Raw genomic sequence first — 19,248 nt, 5'->3', positions numbered from 1 at the left:
TCTTGCAGCGATATCCAATTACTCCTGTTTTGCGCTAGGTGATTCCAAGTTGCATGTGCAAATTTTCCTAATTTCCTCACCCCACCTAATGTTCTGCCGTTCCCGACTGCGCTTCTCTTCCCTTGACACTCATTCTGTGCCATGGGGCAGATAACCGGTGAACCTGGCAACCTGTATTTTTTGTCTTAAAGTCATATGGAATATCGGCTAGTCCAGTTTTCTCTCTGAACCACACCGCTCTCTTCCTGTCTCTTAACGTTACGCCTCACACTTGCCGTTCCTTAACTGTTTGCGTGGTCCTTAATTGGTATCGAGCTTCTTTCCGACTTCACAGTTTCTAGAATAGTATGCAATAATTGTACCATTTCTTTTATGACAGCACTAAGCTCTAGAACTGTGCTGACAGAGCGCGATTGAAACAATGACGCACAGAAAAGCAAATACCACAGAAGAAGCGCTGAATACCAAATAGGTCATGATTCGGTAGTCTGCCGCATGCACTCCAACCAATTTTTATTCTTCCGTGAGTTTCCTTCTCAAGATCAGGGTCTCCTGTAAGTCATTGACGTACCTAACACTACCCCTACACAGATTTTAGAGGCTGACTGGCGATGGCGAATTCTTGTTCTCTCGCCATGCTATTGGACAATAACTTTGTCTTCTCCATATTGGTCTTCAGCCCTACTCTTACGCTTTCTTGGTTATGGTCCTCATTAATTTCTTGTGATTCGTCCCCATCGCTACTTAACAAGGCCATGTCATCTGCAAGCCGAAGGCTGTTGAGATATTCGCTCTTGATCTTCCCTCCTAATCCATCCCAATGTAATACTTCTAAGCATGCAGTGAATAACATTGGAGAGATTGTGTCTCCTTACCTTATCCCTTTAGTGATAGGTGTGTTCGCACTTTCCTTGTGAAGAATAAAAGTCCTATAGAACTGCAGAAATCTCACTTTTAGTGTGAATAAAACGGGCCCGTCTTGTCCACAAGAAAGACACAATAAAAGGAAGATAAACTGACGGTTCCATGGGCCGTACTTTTAGCTATGTTATTTAGGGTGCAAATCCACGAAGAAGTAGAAAAAGAAGCACGCATGCGCCAGCGAACACGCTCGTACAGCCTGCGCATGCGTCTTCGTGCCTATATATTCACGAAGTAAATGTGTCTTTCAGCAAATACCAACCGGGCCAAAAAGCTCTCTCGTCTGGTTGACCGATTAGCATTTAAAAGGTGTTGCAAAAAGTATTCTATAGTACTTACGGAAGAAGTATTGTGCAGGCTTGGCGCGAAAGCAGAGATGACGAATCTTCATCAACCGGTCTCTGGAATTTAGTACAAAACACGCACGAGGAACGTTTTTCTTTAGGTATAAATTACAATTTGTTTGGCAGTAGATATGAGTGACACATTATACAGCATAAGTTCACGCTTTCACCAGACGATAGAAAATTAAGCAGCCTAGTTTGAAAACATGCAACGTGCAATAAGTAAATGAATTCCTGTAAACCTCACGAGAAAGCACAACATTAAACGACCACATATAGCAAGACCATATGCAGCACATACAGACAAATCTTATGTTTGAAAAAAAAAAAACCTTTCCAACAGAATTCCTGCTGAAACTACCAGCACAACAGAAAAGAAGGAGAACGAGCAAAACTTGAGCAACCTCTTAGGGCTATATGAAGTGATCGGAAGTTTACGCTGCTCATATAATAACTGTGGGACATTTTTTAAGTCATTTTTATTTTTCCTCAGATTTGCATACGCCCTCTCAAAATTTGTGTTGACATTTAGTTTCATAACGCTTTGTTTCGAATGCTTGCCTTTAGCCCTATTCTTCTGTTGTTTGGTCTACTTCTCTATCAACCTAGTGTGGCCAATCACTCCGTGGATACAAGCCAAGTTTTGAGGCAACAACAACAATAACAGCATGTTAGAAAAAGTTGGTATGGGGGCAGACACAGGTAGAGAGAAAAGGTGCTGTCCGTTTTCTGGTTTTTGTTTTCGTTTCAGCACGCCCTTCTTTCTTTATTATTAAAAAGAAGGAATTACTACTTAGTTAAATTACGTCACCCGATGCCCACATAGAGAAAGAATGCACAGTGAACACGCAGAATAATTCAAAGGCTCAATTTATGCTCAGCGCCTTGAGTTCAAACATGTTCTGCCATACAGGAGGTGCAATTCCACTGAGGCCAATTAGTTAATAAATAATAATAAATTATCGGTTTTTACGTGCCAAAGCTACGATCTTGTTATGACTCCGGAAATTTTGACCGCGTGGGGTTTTAACGTGCACCTAAATCTAAGTACATGGGTGTTTTCGCCTTCCTCCCTCATAAGAATGCGGCCGCCGCTATCGGGATTTGATCCCGCTACCTCGTGTTTAGCAGCCCAACACCATAGCCACAAAGAAATCACGGCGGGTAATGAGGTAATGGATATGGGTGATATTCCTTTACCACGGAATCAGCAACTTGACGACAGTTCTTTCAAGAGCAATTTTCTTATTTACAATAATGTCCTACATTGTCAACCCGAACGTGATGCTCTACTAAATTGGGTAACGGTGACAACGGGCCTACCATGAACAATCCTTGGTTATTTAGGCTTGTACACGCGTACTGAGCCTAGCCCACAATATGTTGGCCAGTGGCGGTTGCTTGTATGGTTGTTATGGCTGTTCTTGTCCGCGCCGACATGAACCATGTGCGGCAGCTTTCAGTTACAATCTGGTATCTCTTTTGTTCAGGAGGGGCTTGACATATAAAAAGCGATTCTTCTGAAAAAGTGAAGTGCCTCTGAGCCCTGTATATATGACTCATACCTCACATGACTATACTGCCTCGGCATGTACTAGAGCACTTCATTGTGCTCGTACATAAAAGAGAAGGAAATAGGAGACACACTCCTTGGTCCCAAACTTTTGGAACAAATTGATAAAGTCTGGCTTCAGCAGGGCTGACTTGACACATCCTATGCACACAACAGATGACTCTCTTATGTTTCAAAAATCTAATTGAGGCATATCAACCCTCATAGTGTCAGAAACCAGCAACTTAAACTTTTCACGAAGGAGAGCTTTGGATTAACTGCATTCATGCTGAACGAAATCGCACCTGTGCTTCGGCGTTATTATGGGTGAGTGAGTGAGTGAGTGAAGTAACTTTATTTTGGTCCAGAGAAGACGCAGGGAAGAACCCGCGCCACCGGGCTAGTCCCACGTAGGGACCGCCAAGCCCAGCTTGACGGCCCGATCGCGGGCACTCTGGACGGCCAGGGTTTGGTCGTTGAGTTCGGGGCTGCCCAAGAGCGCAGCCCACCTATCCTCGCTGAAGGAGGAGCCGATGGCTTCACACTCGTACAACCCATGGTCCAATGTTGCCCTTAGTCCACAGGCAGGGCAGTCCGCACTCGGATATCTTTCAGGGTATATGGCATGAAGAACCGCGAGGTTAGGGTATGCACGGGCTTGTAGAAGTCGAAGGGTAACCGCCCGCGCCCTACATAAGGCGGGGTGCGGGAGGGGGAAGACCCGTCGTGACAGATAGTAGTGCGTGGTGACCTCATTAAACGTAAGCAAGGGTTCCCCGCGGGGCTGGGCGACTGCTGAGGCGGCGCGGTCAGTGAGTCCTCTCGCGGCCTCGTGTGCGCCCTCGTTAGGGTTAGAGGGAGAACCCTCAATCGACCCCAAGTGAGCGGGAAACCAAATGAGAGAATGCGGAGAGATACTTTTGGCGCTTTGGAGAATGCGGAGGGCCTGGGGGGAACCATACCCCCCCTATGCGGAGAAAATACTAGCACAAATACTAAAGAAGAAGAAGACGACGAACCTGCTGGTAGCCTGTCTGAGTAGCTCTGCCTACATTTATCGTTATTTTCGTTATTTTCTGGTAATATAACTGGTCAGAACGGTTCAAGACGTCTGTCGACTCGAAAAGATATCTTCTGTATCGGAGACCGACGGGTGTTGTGCCACCCGCCGCCTCACAAGGTGCTAGAAGGAACCAAGCTGGCACCGACGAGCACCCCGCCATGACCTCCCAAGGGCTGACACCGGGTCAGAAACGCCAGCTGGTTTGTACAAGCCAGCCTGACTGCAAGCGACAAGACACTGGTGAATCTGAAGACGAATCAACTATCATCGAGGACGACAACGTGGCGAACCCTTCAGACCTTGACATAGACGAGGGTGGTTTCCAAATTGTGCGCCATCGTAAAGACAGGGCGGAGGGCATACCAGTGTTAATCACTGCAACATCCGAAAGAGATGATTTAAGGCAAGTAAACCCTATTGTCCTGTATTCTGAGCTTGAAACGATTGTCGGTGGAGCACCAGTGAAGAGCCACTTCACAGCATCGGGAGCATTGCTCTTAGATGTAGAGACTGAAGGACAAGCCAACGTCCTTCTAGAGACCAAGAATATCGGCGGCATAGTCATATCTGCCCGTGTCCCACACAGTTATATGAAAAACACGTGCATTGTTAGAGGAGTCCCTAAATGATACTCGGATGAAGAGCTGCTCACCTACCTGAGACCTCAGGGAGTATTCCATGCAAGAAGAATCATCCGTCGGGTCCAAACCTCGTCATCTGAATGGGAGTCAAGGCGCACTAACTCGGTGGTTCTCACATTTGCTCCAAATTCTGAACGCCCGGAGAAGATCAACCTTGGTTTCACCAGACACGAGCTTGTCGACTACGTGGAGACACCACCACGCTGTTTTAAGTATCAGCGCTTCGGACATATCGCTAAGTACTGTTGTGCGCGGAACAGAGGTGCAAGCGCTGTGGGGGACCTCATGACTTTAAGACGTGTGCAAGTAAAGACAACTTTGTGTGTGCAAATTGCGGCGGTGACCATCCTGCTAGCTACGGTCGATGTCCTGCGCGGACAGCTGCTCAGCGAAGAAATACGTTGTTTGTTCTGGGTCCAAAGAGTGCAAGCGCACCCTCGAACACGAAGAAGACGTCCAAAGCACCACAACTAACTGGTTTGGAAACAGAATACGCATCTCATTTCCCGCGTCTCACACCGATAAATGAAGTTATTGAGCCAACGCAAACGGTCACAGCGGCTGAGAAACCTGTTCGAAAAGAGTCCGAAAAACGCCTCTATGCGGCCGCCGTAAACCGACCTCAAGTACCACTTGGCAACAGTCAGCAGGAAAACTACCAGCATGTGATACGCGCTTTGTTCACGGCACTACGTTCCCACGTCGCGAACATGCCTGCTAGTTCAACGAAGGATATGCTGGAAGCAGTGCTGGCTCTTGAGTCAGTAATACCCTGCTCTACTTCCACAGACACTCAGTAGCATAATGGCAATGTCTCGCCCACTTGGTCCATTCCGTCGTCCAAAAGTGCCCTTAATAATGCAATGGAACTGCGCCGGTATTCTATAGTGTCTATCTGAACTCAGCCTTTTCCTTCGAGACATACCTATACCAATTCTAGCCCTCTCGGAGGCCGGTCTCGCAAATGGAAGGACGATCCAGGGGTACATCAGACATGGAAATCCGAGTACACCATCATTTGCAAATGGAAGTGCGATGATATACATCAGGCGAGAAATACCTCACGTCACCTCAGCAGTGCAAGACCTTTGTTCTACCTTCTTGGAAGTCGCCGCTGTGCAAGTGTGCCAAGGAAAACGAAAACTCAGTGTTGTGTCGGTGTATATAAGTCCGCGCAGGAAGTCTCCATGGTAGCGTTCATAAAGGACCTTTGCATTCGTTGCCCCTCTCCTATAATATTCTGTGTGGACTTTAACGCACATCATTCGCTTTGGGGAGATAAGACTGCAGATTCCCGAGGCAAGGAACTTGTCGCAGCCGCGGATGCTGCTGACCTATGTATCGCGAACGATGACAAACCGACTTTCTTCAGACCACCAGATTCATGGAGTGCCATACACCTCGTGATCCATTCCACAGACCTTGTCGTATCGTCAATAACGGCCCCAGACAGGATGGGCAGTGACCACTTTCCGATCTTCACCAACATCACCGGATTTCACACTGCTGGGCGACAATTCTGTGCTGTGACCCACTGGGACACATACATAGAAGCATTGGACGAATCTCCTGGTGAGCTGTTCGCAGATATGCTGCGGAGCAAAGGAGTGGCTACCTCAATGTTGAAACTGCCAGATCATTTCCCTACTCCTGATTCGAAACTAAAGAACCTCTGCGCAGCGCGTAGGAGAGCGGAGCGAGAACTAATGACAAAAACGGGAAATCCATCTGCGAAAACTGAATACAACAGGATAAACGCTGTCATCCGTCGTCACACAAAAAGGTTAAGACGAGTTCAATGGGCTGCTTTCTGTGAGAGTTTATCGGTGTTTACTCCCATGACAAGAATATGGGGAGTAATGAATAGCCTATCCGGAAAGATTCGCCTACACAGGTCATTCGAAGCACTTGCTTTAAAGCAAGGAAAAGATTTGCAAACCCTTGCAGAAGATTTTGCAGACGTATACACATCTGGCAGATCAGCAGGAGTATCGAACCCTTTCTTGTCTGAAGCATTCCATACCATGGATACGCCGTTCACCTTTCGTGAGTTGGATTTGGTGCTTAGAAAATTAAGAAGACGCTGTGCTGTGGGTCCCAATTTGATCTGCAATCAGATGCTGACAAATCTGCCATATGAACGAAAACGAGCACTTCTGGACATATTTAATCATGTCTGGAGCATAGGAGAGATCCCAGAAGCGTGGAGGACATCGATGTGTTCAAGTTAAGCTCAGAAGTATAATGAGTGACAAACGACGAATTTTGCTCGGCGTCCCACAAGGAAGTGTCCTATCCCCCTTGCTTGTTAACGTTGCCATGACCAGCCTTCCAGATGCCCTGAAAGTAGGTCGGACGGCAGTTAAAATGTCCATCTACGCGGATGACATCTGCATTTGGATCTCGGGGTACCAACACAAACGTTTGGCCCGGGTATCCCAGGCCGCAATCTCTACTATCGATCGCCACTTATCGACGCTTGGCCTGTCTTTATCAGCAGAAAAATCAGCCTTCATGCTTTTCCCGGGAGTGAGACGCCAGTCAACACGTCTGACGCTGAATATCAGAGGGCATTCAATTCTTCGTGCAACTCATGTTCGATTCCTGGGCGTCACCATCGACAACAAGCTACTATGGCGTGGTGCGGTCGAAATTGTTGTGGCTGCATCATTGCAAAGAATCAACGCACTTCGTCGATTGGCAGGTGTGCGTTGGGGAAACAATCCCGTATCTGTGCTTAAACTGAACGCTGCACTGATAACAAGCCGCATTCTCTATCAGCTCCCTCTGGTATCACCGTCATCGAGTCAATTCGAGCGCTTGGAGGCAGTGCACAGAAAGTGATTTCGCTTGGCAATGGGAGTTCCAACGGCTGCTTCAAACAAGAAAGTCACTAATGAGGCAGAGTCTCTTCCACTCCGCCTCTTGACATCTCAGGCCTTGCTGACGCAGCTATTAGGGCTGGGTGAGTCACGCGCAGGCACGGCGCTTCTCCGGCGGTTAAGAGCAAGAACTCGCTCACATTTCCTTGCGGCGCTGAACACCTTCCGATTTTTAGGATTGGAATGGCCTAAACGAAGTCGCCTGGACCCGCCATGGTCTTTTCCGGACGTTATCTGCAGCCTCACTGTACCCCACCTACCGACGAAACGCACCATTTCAACTGCCGAAGCCAAGTTTATTGTGCTGGACCACTTGAGCACTGTGTTCCAAAGCCATCTACAAGTGTACACAGACGGTTCGGTGTGCGCAGAAACAGATAGTTGTGCAGCTGCATTCTGCATACCATCCCTTGATGTGTCATGGTCTGGCTGACTGGATCGCGTAGTTTCCTCTACAACAGTAGAAAGCGCCGCAATCACCGCGGCTTTGCGGAAACTAGGGGCCTTTTCTGCACGAGATGTCGTGGTGCTGACGGATTCCAAGTCAGCATTAGAGATATTACATCGGGGCCTACCTCTACAGAAATTGACAAGGCAGTCTCTGGCACTGGTTGACGACCTAACGAGCAAAGGGTTTAGCATAAGGTTTCAGTGGATTCCATCACACGTAGGAACTGATGGAAACGAGGAAGCTGACGCCCTTGCACGCCTAGCGCTGACATGTGTCCCAAAAGTGAAAGCTCCAAAAGCTTTTCGAAACCCTAAGGGTGCGATCCGCCTTCACTTTAGAGAGATGCACAAGAATCCACACGAATCCTGTGTGACTCATGGATTTACACGCGATCAAGCGACGCTTTTATACCGCATCAGGACCGACTCCGCGTACACACCAGCTTGGTTATTCAAGACTGGGCTTCGCGCTTCCCCACTCTGTGTTTTCTGTGGTGACATTGGCAACATCGAACATTTCATTTGGCTGTGCCCGCAGTTTGACACAGAAAGAAAAGCGATGGTCGACAAACCACAAAGAAAGCGGACTCACGTACAGGACCTTTGAAGACGTTGTTTTCCCAGGAGGGCCCGCGGCATTCAGGAAGAGAGCGCAACGACTGCTGATAGCCTTCCTGCGAGACGCGGGGCTCATCGACACCTGGTAACACACCCCTGATCTCAACTCGAAGGAGGATCAGGCGGCACAATTGCCGGCTATGTATGCCAGGCTAACCCCGCCTGCTTCAACATCACCACCACAACCACCACCACCACCACCACAAATACTAAAATACACCGCATCCGTTAAAAACTGCCACATCGTGGCGTACTCGTATAGAAAAAAGTTAAGTAATTAAGCAATATGTCGCCTGAATTACTATCGTTCACTGAATGCCAATCTTTCTTGAGGTGTACTTCGATAATTTAATATAAATTTAATGTTCTTTGTACCATACCCAAAAACCCTGTAGGCTTTTGCGATGTTGAACACTGCAATATATTGGACTGAACGTTGCAAATTTAAAGGAATATGTTCTTCTCCTGAGAGAACTAATACCCAAACCTGGGAAAAAGGCACACATAGAATATGTCAGACCAATCTCATAGACGTCCTGCATCGGAAAGCTAATGGAAAAACACATGACACAGGGCAGTGGTTGCCTCAAATCAAGCAGGCTGACCGCTTGCCAGCTGCGCGATACAAACAGAAAATTTGGAAATTGCGGAGGAAGTGGAAATAGCACTGGCGATCGCCTCCACAACGGCCTGCGTCGTAATCATGACTCTAAACCGCACGTCATAATTTCGCTAAGGGAAACGTCTCGAAAGTGGCTCTAAGAATCACGACTAACATTCGCGGGCCCGCCCACCCCTACCTCCCGGGCAACGAAACCACACGCACCCTAGCTCGAGAGTTAGCGAGGCGAGCAGGGGCAGGACCAACGTGGGACCCGAGTGCGGAGAGAGACCGCATGATCAAATACAATGAAATCACCAAACACTACAGATTAGGAAGGCCGCATTTCCCCGCACCACACTCCTCATTAACTAAACAGCAGGCGAGAGCATGGCGCCGACTACAAACAAACACCTTCCTAAACCCGATCACTTATAATCATTGTTACCCAGAACTCTACTCGGATAGATGTAAAGACTGTAATCAGTGAGCGGACCAGGGCTTCCGGTTGCCGCAGCCGTCTTCAATAGGTTTATTTCATGGCTATTGTTGTTACGTAGATGAGCTTGCGGCACAGTGCTTGTATCTTCCTTGTACTTACAGCGTTACTGCTGTCGGTGCATAAGAACGCCGACGCGTCAGTGGTGCAGTTCAAGTAATTATGATGGCTGGTCTCCCCCATACATGCTCGCTGCAAATGGGTCAAGATAGGCCAGCTTAACCCATGCAGCCAGGATGATTCAGCCCGACTCGACGCTTGCTCCACACGACACGACTATGTCTATATGATCGGGACAGGCCGGTTTCAGCCCCACAAACCTAATCGACTCGCTTCTATGGGGCCCATATAGACGTCGTTGTTTGCTGTCTTTTGTTGCCGTCAGTGTTTGATACATCATACTGAAGTACTTACCACAGAGGCAGTTGGCCTTCTGATGACCAAGTCTTGAAGTTCAGACGCAACGAAGTTCCAGGTCACTGTCGCCGCGACAGTGAAACAGACAATGATGGATCGCTCCAGGAGGTCATTAGTTGACAGAGTAATTCGCTGTAAAAAAGAAAGTATGCTATAGCATATGTATCCTGCTAAACCTATTTTTGTAGTTGCGAATATGCACACTCCAACTGGAAAATATTTTCAGCAAGAAGAAAGCTCATTAAATAAAAACAGGTTGCGATTGGGGCTTCTGTTGACAAGCAGAGAAATTGATGTTAACCCAACGGCGCAGGCCCTACGTGTAGCGTAAAGAAGTTGCTGAAGCAATTGAATTTCCCTAAGTAGAATGTGTCAAAGAACTGTAGAGCACAACTTACACAGAACCTGCAGACATGACAGCGTCTGACTGTAATTTGAATGTAATTCTGAATATATAACTTGAATATAATTCCGTCACGCGGAAACTCAAACACAAACACCTTTTTAAAGCGATAACATTTTCCTGGTGCCGTTTGAAATCTTTCTCAGTAGGAGCGGCGCGGCCGCCAGAAGTTCCTCGCACACCATCAGAAAAATAAACACAAAGTTAGCCTTCGTGCATGGCGTTCGCCGCCAGCGTTTCCTGGTAAACATTCCGCATACATAAGCTGTAGTTGCCGAGAAGCTTGAGAAGCACTCGAGAATCTGAATGCTATCGCACTCCACTCTTAAAGGCGTAGCTTAATAGTACTCCAAATTTTTATAGGCAAATCGGAGTTACACGCAAGACAAAGCCCCCTCTTAGTGCATCGGTTTTAGTGGCCCTCTAAAACTTTCCTGCTGTCAAGCGCAAGCTGGAGGTCACCCTTCCTGAGATTTAATTTGAAATGAAGTGTGCACAATGCTAAACTGAAAATATTTATAGACTGCTGACCTTTTCGTGAAAAAGTACCGTGAACTTCTGGAAGGCTTCTAACACGCAGGCTGTTGACAATAGGCCCAGCAGCGCCACTATAAAGCCTGACGGTGGCAGGCACCGGCGCCAGCGTCGCCACGCTATGAGGGCCAGTAAGACCTGTGATTGAAACAAAGATTAGTTGCAGACTGGTGGACAATCACAGCGGAAATTGATGTCCAGTCTCAGTCGATCCATTCAGAACATGGAAACTGTAATGAGGAAAAAGTTGAACATAACGCACTCACCCATCTTGCACAAACGGGCTTTATTAACACCAATTATTTCAGACGAAGTTAGACGACTTGAAAGTAGTTGGTATCATAGTTCTAACAGAGGTACGAATGCTACGACTGACGCTTATGACACTCACTATAACCTAATGACGGCAGTACGATAGTTATGTAAGCGCACAATTGCACATAAACAATTGCGTCCGTCATAGTGTATCTGAATTTCGCGCATGTATTCCTTCTAGCTGCACCAGTCAGCGTTTAAGCATGCCATAATTTTTCGGTAACTTAATGACAGATAACGTGTACTGTGACGCTAACTCCTATACAGTGGTGAATTGGCCGACTTGGTCGCCGTACCTCTGGACGAAAAAGAAGCAACGAAGAGCGCAGGCCAATGCCACAAGGACTACGCTTAGTCATGCCCAACTAGCGGTTCGTGCAGTACAGGTGATTCAGCGTTTAGTTAAAGTCGACGGATGACAATGTCTTCCTGGCTGATTTGGGAGTGAGAAGGGGGTCTCTGAGCCGTATAACTTTTTGTGAGAGCCGCGCTCGAGTGTCAACGTTTGATTAACATCTGCAAGAGGCTCAATCACCTTCCAAGCTTTTGTCCTCAGTATAACGGCGATGCACTGACGACGACGGAATGACGATGACATAGGACAAGGGATGACGGCGAATGTGTGATGATAATGGCGCGACGAAGGCTGTATGATGAAATCTGCATGACTACAATGGCGCGACAACGACGGCCTGACGAGAGCCGGATGACGTAGCTGGAGTGACGATCGTGACAGGACTACGACGGCATCACGACGGCGGTGGGACAATGGAGGCATCATAGCGACTGGCGACGACGGCATGGCAAGGGCGCCACAATCACAGTTGAATGACAGCAGTATGATTACAATACAATGACGATGAAAGATTAGTGATGTAATGACGAAAGTGGTATGACGACAACAGCATGGCGATAATGAATCACGTTACTGCAGCGATGACAATAATAAAGCGACAGCGTGACGACGATAGCGCGACGACGACGGCGCGATGACGATGGCGTTATGACGATGGCCTGATGAGAGTCACATGACAAAGATGAAATAAGGACGATGCAACGACCAGAATGGCATATGACCCTGAAAACATAATCTAGTGACCCAAGCTATTAAAAACTTGGACCACTGGGTTTCAGTACCAAGTGGGGCGACGACAGCATGACGAGTCAGATCGCGAAGCTGGAAGGACGACAACTGAACGACCACGGCGGCGTCACTTTGGTGGTGTGACAAATAATGCATGACGATTGTCTGATGGCAAAGCTGGAATGAAGGTCATGCAGGTACCGCGACGGGCATTATGACCACGGGCCCATACCTACTAAACAAAGCTGTTAGACAACTTGGGCGAATGGGCTGGGCTAGAAGGCGTGACCACGATAGCATGACGAGAGCAGGATGACGACGCTGGAATGATTACAATGGAGCTACCCTGATGACATCACGATTAGAAGCTCATACCTAGTGGCCCAAGCAGATAGACAACTTGGGTCACTGGGCCGGCATAAGAGGCTAGATAGATAGCGATGCTCAAGAAGGCCGAAGTAGGCATATAACGTTATTCGCATTAATACGAAGCTTATAGGAAACTACCAGCGAAGTGGCTTATAGAACCCTTGCATGATGACCAAGTATGCGGATAATAATTGTACAGATAAATTGTTAAATTGATTTTCATACATGTAACCTGAACATATAACATGGGCTCACAGGCATCTCTAAAGCACACCGATCTGTTCATGGCATAGTGAATTGTATTTAACGGGTACTTGGATTTACTTGATTTTCTTTCATTTAGCCACTCTGGACGGGCCACTTCATATATGTACGCTACTTGCGAATTCTACAGAACTGGCATACCCCAATAGTATTCCTACATCAAACCTGAACATCTAATGTCAGCTCCTGATATCCCTAAAGAACACCGAGCGGTTAATAGAACGGTGATTTATGTCGCACAGAAGCTTTATTTACTTAATTTCATATTTAGCCATTCGCTAGTGCCACTGTGCGTGTGCCCGCTCTTGGCCCATGCCACCGAATGGGCATGTCCCAATGTGACACAAAAGGTACCGAATTCTACGTTGGTTGATGCGTGTCGCACTTTTATACGCATGTACCTGCCATTATCATCCTTCCCTCAACAAGATTTATTCACCTTAGCAGGGTGGTAATCCGGGAAGTGTGGGAACAGTTCACTCACGATGGTGAATATCACACTACGGCAACAAGGGAGCGAAGAAATGAGAGAAAAAAAAAACGATGACACAGCGCAGTCCTTGCTGCGTCCTCGTTTCTTCGCGTTTCTTCTCTTACTTGATCGCGTAGTGCGCCATTCGCTATCATGACTCATCATACATCGCTTTCGACCTCTGGGCATCGTTGGGCATACGCCTCAAAGGGTGCATGTGCCTAAATTGGTGTTTGCGTTTGGCATAGCTTGTCAACGATGCTGTACGCGCACACAGTAAAAAAAAATGGCACGAAAATAAAGCTGTTAAATTGGTGCTGGGTAAACATAAACATTCCGTTAGGTTACTCGTTGCGTAGAATGAAAGTAAACAAAATCGTACGCAACGCCGTTATTTGTGAACCATCAATATAACCCTTTACTAAAGCTTCGTTTCAGACAGCTTCCAACATGCGCTTTACATTTGCATGCCTTTTTACTAGTTTTTGAAAATTTCCATGCAGTAACAGGTTGCGATTACGTTCTGAGCATAAAATGATCCTGGCGAGCAATGAATGTTGAAGTTTGTGCCTACCCCAGTGAATACACCACAGAATGCAAGTCATTTTAACATACACACAAATCGCTCATGTAAATTGGTTTAGGAAACGACTGAAACTCACCAAAGAAAGCGCCATTGCCAAATCAGTGACACCATTCAGCATTGTGACTGTAGTGTAGCTTCCTTTGTCTTCGGTGTTCTTGAGGGACAAGCAGGCCTTGGTGATACCCAGCGCGCTTGAAATTACGAGCACCACCTGCAGATTGCAGACAGTAGTTTACATTCAATCATACGTGCACAGGTTCCGCGGAAATGATGACCCTAAATAGATTCTCTTAGGGTATCAGTGGAGCGTACTGGACATTTTCAGAGGGGCACATGTTTCTCATGTGTCATCTTCGAATTAAGTCACATAAAAGCAATGTGAATCTGCACTCCAAACCTCAGTGGTCAACTGCCTCAGAAAGCCCTGATAGTGGAACTTAGAAGCTGCGTGCCACATTAAAGAAAGGAGATGTAAATGGCCTCGCGCTCATATGTCCAAGTTGGCACTTTGTGCACATCCTAGTGTGTGCACATAATTCTCTGGCGGACCTGTCTGCCTTCTTTCAATTAAATTGTCTCTCTCTCTCTCTCTTAATAAAACGAAACAAGTTTCACAATGATCAATGTACCAAAAGCGCGGAACATTCGTGCAACCTCTGTTTATTATTATTATTATTATTATTATTATTATTACTGAAACACAAGCACGCCAAGGAAACAGGGAGGGAGCAAGCTGACATCTGCCATCGAGAGGGGCACAATGCCTGCCTCCTCTTTCGGTAGGAGGGAATGAAAAGAGTAGACGAGAGGATAGGAAAGAAAGTAGGAAATAAAGAAATTTCAGAGACACGGGCAGTTCGTGTACGCTTCATGCAGCAGTATCAGTACTCAGACAGAAACTGTAACCTACATGTGGGATAATTTTCATTTTCTTGAGAAAAAAGTAAAGAAGACTTTGTTAGGCCAGAAATTCCCAAATATGGCTTTTAAAAAAAGCATGATTACGAGTTGAATAGCGGAAATATTGTCGTATGATAAATTCTACACAACGCGCTCACAGGTGGGCTTTATAACCATTCAGAAAAATATTTTATTTGCAGGAATACGGCAAAGAGTATTAGAGCCATGAAACTACTTGCAATTTTTTTTCTGTAAAGAATACAGTGCATTATGAAAGCTTCATCTAGTACATGCAACTTTTTTATGTTTGATGTCTATGTGATTGACTAGATCGTAGCTTCATTATATAGGCCGAATACTTCCCACGCTTCACTTCATGCAGATTTTTTCTTTGCCTACGCTTCAGAAGCTTGACATAGGCAGAGAAGTATGCTTCCATGAGATTCCTTATAGAATTTTTCATAGTTTTTCTTGTTATTTGGTTCTGAAATACGGCAGGCCCTTTGGTATTTTATCGCAACCACTACTAGTATTTTCTTTATCTTTAGACACATTGATGAAAATAATGGGGCTAAGAAATAGCAAAGCAGATAAAGACGTTACAGTGTATTATTGACGTAGTTGTGTGGCTAAGAAACTGATGTATGGTCTCCTCCACAAAACCACCCACAAATTCATGCTGTTTCGAATATGATACATCAACTACAGCTTGTGATGGAAGCGAAATGCAAAAACTCCCTTCTCCCGTGCATTGAGGGCACGGCAGAGATCCCCTGGTGGCCAAAAGCCGGAGTCCCCATTACAGCGTGCCTCATAATCAACGCACGGTTTTGGGACGTAATATCTCAGAATTCAACTATAGGTTGACTCACAGAATAAACTCTTTCTCTTTATTATTCAAAACGGCAGTAGGCTGCTTAGAGCAAACATCTCCACAATTTGGACATCTACTATGAGCTTTATCAATTTGTGAAATAAACTGTTTGTACAAAGCTACCTTCTGACAACCAGCTGCCATGCATTATTTTAAGGCAAATATAAATGAAATTTTTGTTCAAGGGTAACAGCTGCAACTACGGCAATGCTCGACATGGCACACATACCGAACAGATACATTACATTTTTTTTCTTTTGGAATTCTTTGATGTGTATCGTGCGCGATACATCAAGCGTCAAGCAGCCAGGATCCCAGTTCGCCGTGCCACATCGCTGTCGTTTGTAGCGGTCAAATCAGGTTTCATAATAGTGATAATGACACCGGGGTGCGTGGAGATGAGCAAGTGGCACAACACTTCTGCATACTTAGACAATTCACTAATCACATGAATACCTCGCAAATGTCAGAGACAGATCTGACTTATCCGGGAGCGTTTACCTTTTCAAATCAACACTGTGGATTTCAGACACACCGTAGTAGAAGATTTTAGATTTAGACCACCTGACGGTGCTTAACTGTACCTAAATGCAAGTGCACGAGCAATCATGCATTTCGACCACATTCAAGAGCGACCTGTCATGGCCGAGAGTCGAACCCATGGTCTTGTGCTCTCCAAAGGAACGCCATAGCCAATCAGCAACAGTGTACAGTCAAATGTGGATCAGGGCAATGTTGCCCTGAGTTGCCACGGTCATCGAGTGAGAAATGCTCATACTTGCTTGTGCGTGCGTGGCACCATGATTGTTGATTTAGTTAGCGAATATTTAAAAGTTTATACGACCGATGAAACTGCTATCGTCATTTCGTATAGCTGTCGTAAGCATCAATTGCTATCGCAATCGATGCTTCGCCATACGGGCAAATTTGCACATTTTTATTTTTGAACGCTTTGCTTTCTGCAAGCGCCGGATAAGAATCAACAACAGCTGAGTAAGTCAATACCATGTCTATGGCAGATGTGTGTACTTGGTACTAGTGGCCAAAAACTATCGTGGCTCAAGCATGCCGGAAAGCTAGTCCACCGCCCGAATTGCTAGACTTCAACTAATGCTTTTGCGAAATTTGTACATCATCAACAGAACTATACCCTCCGACAACCAAGAATACAGTAGAAGTTTCCCACGCAGAACCTTAAGAGCCTTTCTGCGTGCTTAAGAGCACGCAGAAAGCATAAGAGCCATTGCTTTGGAAACGTATCTGTTCCCAGTGGAAGACAAAAGATCGTTGCTTCTAGCTGAAGTACTACGTTTGGCTGAGTACTGATATAGCTATTTCCAATAATGCTTGGCCAGCCGTTCATGTTTTATTCTCAAACCAATTACCCAGACATATTGACGGTAATATTCTCCGTCTTAAACACGTAAAAAAACGGAAAGCGCTTGGCGTACGTAACGGAATTGAACAAACGTAATTGGCTGGCGCATGTATGCACATTATATTTGAGTTGAAAATGTAGTATGTTTCACGTTACGCGCACACAAATTCTCTTCTGCTACAGTTGATGGCACCCTACGAATTTTCAAGTGCGTGCCCGCGTGCCCCCCGTGCAACCACATAATTTTTATGCATGTGCTTGTGCTGTGGCACGAAGCACCGAACAATAGGAAAGAGCTGGAAATGGGCCTGAAACGCAATATGTGGCGTAAATGAGGCAGTGGTTGGATTTGACTAATTATTTTCACTAGAACCAAGTATACGTAAACCACACGGAAACTGTTATTTACTCTCGCGTGCCGAAGGTGCACGGCCACCTGATAAAAGTATATAAATTATCAACAATTATCGCATAAGAAAGTCATATTCTTATCATGCCAATTACTCCAGATATAGTTCTGTATGCTGACGACACACACACACTGTTTCAGGTAACAGCCTACGAGTACTTTAAAACGCAGTCAATAGTATAGTCAATAGCATACTTTGGTGTTTAACTTGCTATTATTTTTGGTGAACTCCTTAGATTTACATGTTAGGAAACCAAGATTGATTCTAATATTTGTTGGATTATAGGTGTATTGCTTAGAATTATGCACCTTGATCTCGTATGGTCACAACGCCGTTTGCATTACCCGTTAAATCAGTCCCATCCTAGCTCCTGTTTACTGAAATTAAGGACTAAAAGTAAACTAAATTTGGATTGAATAATTCATCTGCAAAAACAAGGGGTTCGCTGCATTGAAAATCTTGCACGCCGCGATCACATGGAACAACTTTCTTGAAGCACGGTCTCCTGAAATTTTACCATATATATGACATTCAGCTTGGTATACACATAGGGGATGCAATTGAGACATATTTTTATTGGCTATCGAAGGTACCTACCAAATATCACGTAATAAAATTTCAGGCATGGTCATTTCAGTATTCCTTTTAGCAAGACGAGCTATGGTAGAAAACATTTAACATACCTCATTCTAACCTGCATCAATACACATCCAAACATGATTACAATTGTGCGACACTTGAAATCATTAAATCGATGTAAAGGTGTAATACACACTTTTTTACTTCTTTTTCTGATTGAGATTATTATGGCGAGAAGTTCTGTATTTCACAACTGATTCATCTATACCTTGTATATAGTTGTTCATGTTTCCTACCTAATTACTATGCTAGACCTGCAATGTATGCTGCCGATGAATGCACGGGTAGCAGGGATTACGTCAGGCGTTACGTTGTCTGTCCTGTTAGCTCTGACATCCAAGGCCTTCACTTTGTCTAAAACAATAGTAAATAAATAAATACAGCCCAAAAACTTATTTGACAAAACGTCTACAAGGGCAGGTTATTGAGTTGTGAAAAAGTTGAGCACGCTCTATAAAATTGAAACATAAGTCGTGTTTATAATATTTTTCTGGGATAAAATCGCATGTGACACAAGTTAGCACAGCAAGAAGCAAGGCTGCTATTGAGCGCACCAATGTGTCGTTAAGGCGGCAGAAGAGTTAAAAACGAGACTAGTGCAACAAATAGAAGTGTAAACAAATAACCAGCTGTTAACGTTTTTTGAAGAAAAGTTTTCCAAATCGCGAATTCAGTTTAGAGCGTCTTGAACTCATCTTACTCGTCATGCTTATTGATCATTGGTTCGGGCCTTCCATTCACGATGTGCCCACCAAGCGCCTCGCAACTTTACTACGACTCACTCCAATAAATACATAGGCAACTTGAAAAAAATCAACAAGAAACTATAACGTGCGCTGCCCCCTGACAGGTACGAATAAGATGATACCTTGTGGAGAGTATTCGCTGTAGTAGACAGGAAAAGGAAGGAAGAAGCCTGCAAGAAAATTATGGGGACAGGAGACTCGAAAGACCGTCGGATGTTTTAATACTAGTGGTAGCTTCCATGGTTGAGATAGCAGGTTCGGCCCTGTCCGAAAGGGAACGGCGCCA

At 45.5% G+C, this 19,248-nt stretch overlaps 1 protein-coding gene across 1 annotated transcript in view; it reads right to left on the bottom strand.

Moving 5' to 3' along the window:
- The window catches only part of LOC142558345 (ATP-binding cassette sub-family C member 2-like), a 144,838-nt gene that overhangs the window by 107,619 nt on the left and 17,971 nt on the right, over positions 1–19,248 (bottom strand). The window contains exons 3-6 of the mRNA XM_075670490.1: positions 14,092–14,226; positions 10,923–11,063; positions 9,986–10,120; positions 1,261–1,322 (exon numbers count right to left, since the gene is read on the bottom strand). Coding sequence (XP_075526605.1) covers positions 1,261–1,322; positions 9,986–10,120; positions 10,923–11,063; positions 14,092–14,226 — 473 coding nt within the window. The remainder of the gene's footprint in view (positions 1–1,260; positions 1,323–9,985; positions 10,121–10,922; positions 11,064–14,091; positions 14,227–19,248) is intronic.

The sequence above is a fragment of the Dermacentor variabilis genome, chromosome 9, assembly GCF_050947875.1.
Source record: "Dermacentor variabilis isolate Ectoservices chromosome 9, ASM5094787v1, whole genome shotgun sequence".
Classification (NCBI taxonomy): Eukaryota; Metazoa; Arthropoda; class Arachnida; order Ixodida; family Ixodidae; genus Dermacentor; species Dermacentor variabilis.
Note: the sequence above shows the minus strand (reverse complement) of the source record. Positions and strands in the feature narration are given on the sequence as shown.